The sequence below is a fragment of the Trachymyrmex septentrionalis genome, unplaced genomic scaffold (genome assembly GCF_001594115.1).
Source record: "Trachymyrmex septentrionalis isolate Tsep2-gDNA-1 unplaced genomic scaffold, Tsep1.0 scaffold32, whole genome shotgun sequence".
NCBI lineage: Eukaryota > Metazoa > Arthropoda > Insecta > Hymenoptera > Formicidae > Trachymyrmex > Trachymyrmex septentrionalis.
The window spans coordinates 1,788,063-1,799,351 of NW_017305485.1; the positions used below are offsets into that span (position 1 = coordinate 1,788,063).

Sequence of the window (11,289 nt, forward strand, 5' to 3'; positions counted from 1 at the left end):
TATATATATATATATATATATTGTTACTTCTCACGAATTGCATGAGAAGATAAAATGCCAATCGCCAAGTTATTCAAGCAATCCGAATTGTATCATGTTGTATCATATATACTGTATATTAAAATATGATGATATATTAGTTCATTTATGCGACGGAGCAGATGTTACTTGTTGCCCAATATGTCTAGATTATTTACTATCGGTTAATAGAGAAAAGGTCCGAGCGCATTTCTCTTCCACTAATCTGATGTAAATGCGGTATATATTTTTTGGCAGTGAAAGAAAGGATAAAAAGAAAAGAATGAATCACAAAATAGAAGTATATTATTTATGGATATGTAATAATGTATCATATAGACGAGAGGAAACCTCTTTAAATGTACTATTGCTGCATAGCAGATACAACAAGTGGCATCGATAGGATTAATTGTATATAAAAGTGTTATTCGTGTTTTTCTACATTTTGTTACGATTCTCTTTTTTAAAAAGTAAGAGCATTGTAGATATATAAATTGTATATACGTCGTTATACGTCGTTCAACACCGCATTGTCGCAGACTTCAAAGCGTCCAGGATTTATTCTACTTGAGTATACAATAATTTTGCGAGGTCACGAAGTCACTCTAGCAGGACATATCGGCGTGAATTGAAATAGCGGTATCATCTCGTTCATTTCTATGCTCGTGCCCATGTACAAAAGCTCTCGAATTATGCTTGGTATTACTTAATTACTCGCAGGATTGTTAGTCGACAATGCATTTACGTCCGATGAATATCTCGTTAGATATTATGTATTAATGATATCGTACAGTGAGTGCACTGATGTAATGCTCCATCGGGCAACGAAGTGTATGTAACGTTATCCTTAAGAGAAAGTTACGAATCGTTTCTTTTTCTTCTAATTTTGTATATAATCTCTATAAATCAATTTCTGCTTCACTTGTTTCCTTATAAATGTTATATACGAATTAGAGACATAGATACTGGTTATTTAAATAATAAGAAACGCAAGGTTGCTTGCAAAAAATATGCTTGAATCTGAAGCACTTAACTCGTTCGTTCGTTACTGTGTAGAAAAAAATATATATGTATATGTATATACATAAGATATATAAATATTCATATATATTTGGTAAATAGAAAAGATAATAGTTTTTTGCAAGTGACCACAGAATCACAGCATTGCCTTATCATGGTGTCTTAAAAAGCACCTGACTGATAATGAAAAAGATTATAGCTAGTCTTTTAATTGTTGGTAACACATTTATGTATCGCTTGCTGCCGAAAGACGCAAGGGAGTGGAAAGAAGGGGAAGAATGCTCTTTCACCACAGAATTACGTGAAGTAATCTATTATAATCTCTGGCCTACTATATCTTTAATGGACAGTACTTTCGTACACTGATTGTACACAATGATCAACAATAAACGAAGAAATTGAAATCTGATTAGATAATGATTTATCTTGGCTGCACTGCCACGAAGATACACACGTGATTTATGTAGCTGTTAAAGTAACTGTCCTCTAGCCTCGAATAACTTATTGAAATTAATATATACATTTTGTACAATTTAAGATAGCATACAAATTATCTATTGAACATTATTATTATTATTATTAAACGAAATTAAGTTATATCAGAAAAATATATATGTATATGTGTATAAAGTGTATCTAATAATTCTAAAAATATGTATCATCATACGTAAAAAAAAATAACGCAATTCGTATCACTTCGAAAATTTATCATTAACGCACATAATTCGTTATCAAGCTGATTCGTCAAGTGATTTTTTTTTCACTAGTTTTATACGCTACTTGTGTAAATGTTAAGTGAAGATACGAATAGTTATATCGAGTGAAAAGTCGTGTCTATAAAAAGACATATATATATATATATATATATATGTATGTGTGTGTGTATGTGTATATATATATATATATATATACACATATATACATATATATATATATATATCTCACAAGTGTTTCATACAAGTGTTTACAGGTTTTTGCAATAGATTCTAATATTCTATAATTTTTTCTATGATATAGAAATCTTTCTTTTATCTCTTTTAAACATTTTAAGGAAAATTTCTAACATCTTTTTGGTCGATTCAAGAATATAGGCTGTTAAATGAACTCTATATTATAGAATATCTAAATAGAAGTATAAATATTTCAATATAATATATATAATCTGGACATCAACAGATTTATGAATATTAATACGTATACATTAATTAAGTGATCTATATATTGCCATTTCACACAACAAATATATATATATCTAAAATTTTTACCCACATAGTGCTTATCTAAGCATGATAAGATAAAAAAGGCCATAATTTTTGGACGAAATAGCTTGAAATGTTATATTCTCTCTACAAGTATGAAAATATATTTAGTTGATAGAGAGAAATGGAAGCATAAAGTGTGTATTATATATAATTTACTATACTGCCATGACTAGGACTTGGTATCGTTACTTTCCGTAATTATTGGTCTTTCATGCGTTAGTTTTTGTATTAAATTCTCTATCATCTCGTTGTTAACTAAACCGATAAATTTGTCTACGATTAAGCCATTCGAAATCGCTATCACTGCAGGTACAGCTTTCACTTCGAAGACGTGTACTAATTCAGGATTCTCTTCTACATCAATTATAGCTAGATCTAACTTATCCATAGGCTCTATAAGTTCTATTAACTTAGGTGTCAATATCTTACAAGGATCGCACCAATCTGCGTGAAAATTGACTATAACTGGCACAGTGCCATTCATCACTTTATTCACAAATTCGCTGTTATTATTTATCTCGTATCGCTTATTGTTCTGGCGAAATAATGAAATACGTCTCACCACAGACGGTATGCAATTTCTTATACTGCACAACATTGTTCCTCTTTTCTTCTTTTTTCTTTTTAATGTGATTTGATGTATAGTACAGATGAATGGTCGATGACTACTATGTTAATGCGAGATGAACTTTACATTTATAAATTAAGTCTTGCACATATTGAACGTCTTCATGCTTGTCGGGCAAGAGTACCTAAAAAGAAAATTGTTACAATAGTTAATGATATATAACAATGCAATATTTAACTTTTAGGAATACTATCACTATATATAAGTTTCAATTTTACCATGGTGGATAACATCATCCTTACATTATTGATTTAAAGTATACTGAAGATATTCCCAAAAGAAAGAACCCAGGTGGTTATTCTAACTGGTCTAACTCCTCCTACCAATCCGTATTTGATATATCCCACAATGGAAATTATGGATGAGATAAAACACACAATCAAAATTATTATACGCCAGACGAAAAGTCGATCGTACACCTAAAAAACAAAGATCTATTTAGATATGTGAATACTCGTAATCAGTTACATAATTTCTTTAAGATATAAATGATCTTATTTAATGTTACGCTATTTTTATCCCAATAACTACTTTATTTATATCTGATAATAAAAGATAAATTAAATTGCAACGATTAATTTCAAAAACGAAGTCTATTATGGAAGTAATTTTAAAAAATTCCAGATTCCAAAATGACTTTTGCAAAGTAGATAACTTTTAGATAACAACTTTACAAAAGTTCTAAATTCGTGAATTATGAATTTAGACAGATACTCCAAATTCCGATTAACTTAAACGATGACTATTTCGACAGTTGCTCCCAGCAAGATTTCTTATTGTATTATTCGACATTCCCGATCAATTTTTTAAACAAAAAACTGATAATTTTATTCAGGCTAAGGCTACACTTATAGAAAATAGGTATATTATTTGAACGAGCTAATCGGGGTTTAATTGAGTGCGTTCACATCGTAATCTGATTGAATGAATGAGTCGGTCGGAATGTCTACAGAGAGTACGGTGAATATTCAATCGTAATTCCTTTCACAATCCCTCCCAATAAAATTTCTCCGATCGTACCTTATTGTCTGTGGGAGCGGGCCTCTCTGACGCACGCGGCACTTTGAGCAAGATATACGTGAATGCGCTCACGAGCAGTATCGCGATTATACAGACCCAGCCGATCTTTCTTTCGATGCGCAACGATATCAGAAATATCAGCGCGACCAGCACCCACAAAGTAAGAATGGAAAATAATCCCACGCCGACGCCAAATATTAAGGTTGTCATACCTCCGGGAAAAAGAACGGGAAGACGGTGCGAGAATTGTCATCAGGACGGAAATGTATATTTAGCTTTTTAGCTATAGTGTACGTTTTATGCACTACAGGATATGGTAGATGACGCTTGCAGCTGACCTGAGCGTTTCGCGACCTGTGCATTTATAGGAATCTGTAAAGAAATAATCATAGGGCTGGGGACGTGTATTTGAAATACTTTTATTTAAAACATAGTATTTGCAATGCAAGTGTATTTTGTATTTCAGCGGAGTACATCCCTCAGAAATTTAATACTAATACTAGGGTCAACACATCACTTAATCTTAATAATAAATAATATAATCTCACTTATATTTTCAATATTAAAAGTACTGTTAATAATACTTTTAATATTTAAAGTAAGTGATTAACTGGCAAATACTAGTATATATTATTAAATTTCTACAATAAATATAATTTTGTATTTATAAAATTGGAAGATTGAAAATTTTTTGTATTCTGTATTCAAATAATAATATTAAAATTAATTGGTAATTTCAGTATTTAAAATACAAAATACAAACAAACAAAATACAAAATACTTTAATATGCTACAATATCTCACTTTATCATGAAAAAAATTTTTTAATCTGTAAAGGAGAAAAAAGTAATTGTTATACAAGAATTATGTAATTTAGTCAGTAATACGGTTTTAGAATTCCTTTAATATTAATAGATATAAAAGTAATAAATAATAATAATTTTTGATTATCGAGGGACTATACTGTATATTAATCAATTATATTTTGTTAGCCGCGCATTGCAGAGATCTGTATTACCGACTCTCTATTAACAAAACAGATATTCACTAAGCTGTCGATATAATAGAACGCTTCTCTAATCCGTCTATAATGTTTGTATACAAACGCACAGTAGATGCAAAAAAATTTCGAAGTTCTAAAGTACTTCTTTTGAATTGTTCCACTTTCCGGAAAAAGATGGGGACGAATGTAGATCTTTTAGAATTTACCAAGCAGACCGAAACGTTATTGTGCGGTGTGGGGGCACAGAATTTAGTAAAGGAGTGCAAAAGGAGGAATATATCAACTAATGCGTTGCACAGGTTGACTAAGGAGGATTTTGTGCAACTTGGTAATATGTTTATTCTGACATCCGTTTGATACTTGCACCTTCTATTTACAAAGATTTGAATTATTGCAATTACATTATGTATAATATTTCTGTTAAAAATTTGTAAAAGTACATTATTAGGTTAAATTTAGAAGTTCTAGAAAAATACCATGTAAATTATAACTATATAATTATAATTATAATTATATGTAATTATAATTTGTCGTGCAGTTTACAGGATTAGATAGGTGTATATAAAATTTACACTGAATTATTTAAGTATTAAAACCGTTAATTAATTAAGTATTAAAAGTGTTTAAGACTTTCATTTCCTAGTTGTTATGATTTACGGTCTTAAAAAATACTATTGTTTAATATTGAATTATAATTGTTTTAAAATATACTTTCCCAAAAATTTGAAACTTTTGGCAATCAACGAAAAAATCTGAAAAATTCATCCTTTTTCTTTTATAATAAAAAGTCTATAAATTCTAATTACCTAATTTTAAGTATAATTTATTAGAAGTTTTTAATTTGAATTACATATTTGTTATTACAAAACAAAAATTATGTAGAAATTTATATGTATTATTAATGTTTTTTATTTTATTTTTTATAATGTGTATAAACATATGCATGTATACAAAAGAATGATGATAATAAGGAATTGCTTATAGGTGCGGATGCAGATCATGCAGAAAACATAGCCAACGCTCTATGTATTTCTAAGAAAAAACAATACGATGTAAAGCCAAAACCTCATTATAGGTATCAAATCGTTATTAAAATACATTTTTATATATAATTTTATATATAATTGAAATTAAAAAATCCTGTCATTTTTACAGAATACTCGATAAAATAGAGATACTACAAGTAGGTGAGAAACAGCTCAGTATAATCCAAGACTTTGTGAAGTATTGCAAAATGAAGCTGAAAAAAGAAAGAATCAACTTCTTTGTTGAGGCAGATAAGGCTTTGAGTGCTTCTCAGATTCTGTGTATGTCTGCTGAGGCTACTCTCAAAGAAGTCAGTGAGGCTGAGTTGAAATTGAAAGAATTGGAAGCTATGATAATGACGGTATATATATCAAAAAATATATTACACATATATATTTCTTCAAATTAAAGATTTGTAATTAAACAATTATTATCAAGAAATTAACAAACTTTAATGAAACATAAATGAGTAACGAGACACATAATATATGATCAATGCTGGAACTATTTAATTGTGTTATTCACAGTGGTCTAGTTTGATGCCTAATAATATTTCTGTATAAATTTTAGATGCATCTTCCAGTTATAGATCAACTGCGCGCTTATTAGCATTATTATTAAATTGATCAATTTGTGATATTATTTCAGCTTCAATTTATTATTGCGTTTCAAATCTAACATTAATCGATTTATATAATTGGAAGATGAATTTAAAATTAACATAGAGAAATATTATTAAACATCAAGATTCATAATCTCGATCGCATTTGACACGCTTTTTACTTAATTGTATCATTTAATCGATCTAATTTAACTTTATTATTATTTAATGACACATCTTATTTTATCTGACTATTTTTTCATTCATTTTCAAAAATGCCTAAACTAAATTTCTTTCAGCCTAGAAACAGCCGAAAATACTCTTACTTATTGTATAGCATTTCATTCGGCGGATTCTGCGTTTTAACATTCATATTATTAAACAAACTTTGGAGATAAAATATTTATAGAGTTAAAATGCATAGATTATGTACTGATATATGTATAATTCTTTTATTATCTGTATGTACTGATTATGTACTGGTATATGTATAATTCTTTTATTAGTAAATTTATAAGTCAACAAATTTTTTATATATTTTATAAACATGTGCCATAAATACATATTGTTAATAAGATATTTCAGAATAAGGATTTGTTTTAATTAACGTACCATTCACCATGTACCTAAAATCCCAGGAAAATTTCAATCACTCATGTCCATTTCCATCAATATAGATAATCTTTCATCTCAGTTCAATCTCTTTTTCATCTTTTTCTAATTCTAAGAATTATTGAAACGGACATCAGTTATTTATATAACTCAAAATTTATTTAAAATTAACCGGCATAATTAGATTTAATAAATTCTTGTCCTTTTCTCTAGACAGAGCCGGAAATCAGTAAATCCTTTCCGCCTCGGTGTACCATCCCTTTTAGAATTAAATTCCAACGATGAATGAAGTCAAAGGGTCTGCGCGTATATAGGAATAAATCGCGATGAAAATCTGAATGATGAGCTTGCGGACAAATCGCAACAATCGCGACCGCGATTTCCCTATTGGGAAATTCGAGAGGGGTGTATAGGGTAAATCGCGAGAGGGTTCGTTCAAAGATTATGGCTATGGGGGATTTCGGGACGGACGCAACGGCGCCGGATCCGCGTACACACCCCCGGGGCCGCCGTCGAAGCGGCGAACGCATGCGCATGCGCTCGGTCGCTGCGTGAGCTTTGAAATCTCCGCTTCAGTCGCACTAAGATGGACGGCGGAGCGTACGGCGGTGGAAAGGCCGGGGCCCCTTTCGATCCGATCGCGTTCGTCCAGCGGCCGCAGGTCATTCTGAGAGCGTTATGCCTGGTAAGTCATCGCAGCCTCCTGAAAGCGGGATCGTTTCAAGGTTGATTCAAGAGCGTGATCGTGACGACGACGGTGCGTAAAAAGAGAGAGAGAAAGAGAGGGAGGAGGGGGGGGGGGAGGCGAGAACGAGCGAGATCCCTCGACGCGGATGGTCATTGATTTTAAAAGAGAGCCTCGGCTCCTCCCCCACTACCACTACCACGATGGGGTTCTATTGATTTTTCGCGAATTCCAGCGGTACGCACCCGTGCACCATGGATCTCCATGGTGTTCGATGTATAATTGGGATCTGTTGCTGCTCGATTCGACGGAGCGAATCATTTATTTGACCTTTCTCATGTCAAGCGAAATGCGGAGCTCGGATCGCGGACTTCTCCCTGTGTTTGTCTTCTTGACAACGTTATTAACTAATGAATTTCATCTTATTCGTCGTTCTCTCTGTCTTTCTCTTTTTTTTTTCTCAAAAACGCTTATTTCTCCCGTATTATATAAATATAGAGAAGCAGTGGTTGAATATGCAAGGCACCTGCAGCCAAAGCATGTCGGCTCAAGATTCGAGATATTTTAAGATTGGAATCATATTTGAAAAAATATTGAAGATTTTGGACTAGCATATTTATGTTAAATTGAATTTTTAATATATTTTTATTGATTTCAAACTCATGAATTTTTTTTCGGCCAAGACATACAGCCAATTATTTTTCTCCACTTAATTATTATTTATATATTTTATCAAATATATTATAATAAAATATAAAAATAATTGAAGAATATTAAATGTATATTTATAAGCTTTTGTTTTGCATTGCTTTCCTTTTAGAAGACACAGTTGATACATACATCATTTTATTCTTCTTGGCATTCAATGAATAACAAAGATAGAATGACTCTATCTTCTAAAAGGAAAACTTAATTTTTATGTATAAATATTTCATATTTTGTTACAACACAATATATCTTCATCTTCTGAGTCTCTACTATTCTTCATTCATTTTACTGTCCTACAGAAGAATTTTTATTATGCTTCTAGCTATTTGCAATAATCGTGTTTGGATGTATAAGCAGCAAGGGCTATCTTGTGAAAGAGGATGGGAAAGAAGTTTGTCTTTACAATGAGGACAATAATGCGTGCAACTACGGGATTGGTATCGGAGTACTGGCGTTTTTGGGCAGTATCGGATTCCTCGCGGGTGAATACCTGTTCGAACAAATGTCGTCCGTCAAAACTAGGAAACATTTTGTTCTCATAGATTTAGGGTAAGCTGTGTACATTTTTACAGTCGAGACACATGTAAAATTTGTATGATTTTAATCATGTCAAAAATGTTAATGAGAAATCCTTCGACATATCTTAATACACAATTTGATATACTATATATTAATATAATAATATCATAATTACAGTTTCTCGGGTTTATGGTCTTTCCTTTATTTTGTGGGATTCTGTTACTTGACAAATGCATGGAATAATTCTGAAAGACCAAAGGACGGATATGGAGTGAATAATGTACAATCGGCTATTGCATTCTCGTTCTTTTCCATCTTTACCTGGGTATGTTAGATGAAGTTCATGCGGCAAATTTTATTTAAATGTTAACGTTTACTTTAATTTTCTTTGATTTAAATAAATAAATTATGTTCTCTGAATTTTCCTCAGAATTTTATTCTGTCATTACAGGCCGCTTGTGCTTGGTTTGCGTTTCAAAGATTTAAACAAGGTACTGACGCAGCATTCGCTCCAAGTTACGAGGCGGATCCTGTCGGTGGTACAGGATACACAAGTTATCCTGACGCCACTGATACTGCTTACCAAGAACCGCCGTTCGGTCAACAACAACAGCGGGGTATGGGTGACTTTCAAGCCCCAGCTTACTAAAAGTCATCCATAGTCGTACCAAAATATATCTCTATTAAATGCACAGCGAGCTACTTACGAAAGAAGATGATTTAGGATAATTTTTTAGAACAAAATATATTATTTTCCATCACCTATTTTGCTTAAAGGTAATTTCAATATTATTACAAAACTATAATTTTGATACTTTTATTACTCATAATTCCCTGCGTGTTACTGTTTTTATTGATACTAATCTAAAAGAAAAACGCAAGAAATATATAATTCTAATGTATCTCTGGTTCCGGTGAATAATATGCTAAGGTATGTAAAAGATGATCGTCAGTCAAGATCTATTTAAGAATCGTACGCAAAAAATTCTTTCCTTTACGATAAATAGTGTTTTAATAAAATGTGTAGTAATTACATTAAATTGTATTTTCTTTTACAGACTAAAGAAGAACTTCATTCGCTGATAGGTCGCTGGGCAGCGCGTTGGTCATAGAGTAAGTTTTCATGGCAAGATGTAGAAGGAAGTTATTTGTTAAACTGTGCTTCTTATTGTTGACCACTTGTAAGTTACACTTATCCATACGCCCAATGTCACAAAAAAAATGCGTTAGGTGTGTTTGAAATTCATATATGCCTGGACATGCGTTACGACGGTGGCTACTGACCATCTATGGGAAGTAAATATAATATCTTATATATAATGAGTAACACTATAGCTAAACTCCATAAATAAGTAAGAATTAGTACATGCACAGGCTATGTATATTTTAACGTTGTAACGTGTTCATGGTAAATGCGATTTAAATATAACAGTAATATTATGCGTTGCATTATTATGCAATTAGTATTAAACGATGTACACGAAATCTAGGATTGAAATGAGTAAGTCTCGAATAAGTCGACACATGTTTTAATATTAGTGAGACAATATCTAAGTTACTTAAGTTACTTGTCATATGAGTTGCAAGATAATGGAATATTTCCTTACAGAATAGCAAATATAATTGCACTTATAAATCGCGATGAATAACAAAACCAAAGTTTTTATTAACATTAAAAAATATATATACATATACATATATGCAAATTATAATAGGGCGCATAACTTCACATAAATTGTCCGTGATGTTAACTTACTAGACTTTTGTATTTGAGTCGCTCTATATGTTAACGATTCATTAACATGAAGGGAAAAAACTTATAATTGAACATGTCTCGAGGAAAGTTTTTTTCATTGAATTTTTGTATTCAATGATTTTTTATTTTGATAAGTATTTATGAATCTCAGGAACATATTTTCAATTATTCAGATTTATTTATTTAATTATTTATTATCTCATTATTTATTACACAAGATGAATATAAATCCCAATATGTACGCTAAGAATCCTGCATTACTAAAAATATGAAATTACTTCGATTGATGAGCATGAGCATTAATAGAAAAAAATATATGTATATGATGATTTTGAATTTAATCCTAAAGGCGTGCGTGTCGTCGAATAATAGAAAATAGCAATCTTGAATTGATAAATTGAGGTAATCTTTTGTTTAGTAGAATAAATGTT

General features: G+C 31.1%; 3 protein-coding genes across 3 annotated transcripts; 1 reads left to right on the forward strand and 2 right to left on the reverse strand.

The window, feature by feature from the left end:
* Positions 1 to 2,316: 2,316 nt before the first annotated feature.
* On the reverse strand, positions 2,317 to 2,913 carry LOC108749901 (thioredoxin, mitochondrial). The gene has a single exon (XM_018488923.1). The coding sequence runs from the start codon at positions 2,896 to 2,898 to the stop codon at positions 2,470 to 2,472; it is 429 nt and encodes a 142-aa protein (XP_018344425.1). The 5' UTR covers positions 2,899 to 2,913; the 3' UTR covers positions 2,317 to 2,469.
* A 19-nt stretch (positions 2,914 to 2,932) lies between these two features.
* LOC108749902 (transmembrane protein 218-like) lies at positions 2,933 to 4,330 on the reverse strand. Its single transcript, XM_018488925.1, has 3 exons — positions 3,949 to 4,330; positions 3,171 to 3,347; positions 2,933 to 3,052 (listed from the first exon to the last, which is right to left on the reverse strand). The coding sequence occupies exons 1-2, from the start codon at positions 4,156 to 4,158 to the stop codon at positions 3,180 to 3,182; spliced, it is 378 nt and encodes a 125-aa protein (XP_018344427.1). The 5' UTR covers positions 4,159 to 4,330; the 3' UTR covers positions 2,933 to 3,052; positions 3,171 to 3,179.
* Positions 4,331 to 5,031: 701 nt separating this feature from the next.
* LOC108749861 (synaptogyrin-2) lies at positions 5,032 to 10,936 on the forward strand. The gene is given in 8 exon segments (XM_018488852.1): positions 5,032 to 5,279; positions 5,936 to 6,026; positions 6,107 to 6,338; positions 7,777 to 7,947; positions 8,906 to 9,132; positions 9,280 to 9,427; positions 9,554 to 9,879; positions 10,161 to 10,936. Coding segments are annotated over 7 exon segments (1,308 nt in total). The 5' UTR covers positions 5,032 to 5,038; the 3' UTR covers positions 9,752 to 9,879; positions 10,161 to 10,936.
* Positions 10,937 to 11,289: the final 353 nt, after the last annotated feature.

Excerpts from the sequence above, each read along its gene's own strand:
- LOC108749901 (XM_018488923.1), bottom strand. The coding sequence starts at position 2,898 with ATGTTGTGCAGTATAAGAAATTGCATACCGTCTGTGGTGAGACGTATT.
- LOC108749902 (XM_018488925.1), bottom strand. The coding sequence starts at position 4,158 with ATGACAACCTTAATATTTGGCGTCGGCGTGGGATTATTTTCCATTCTT. Across the intron at positions 3,348-3,948 it reads CCGCTCCCACAGACAATAAG|GTGTACGATCGACTTTTCGT; the intron begins GTACGATCGGAG and ends TTTGTTTTTTAG.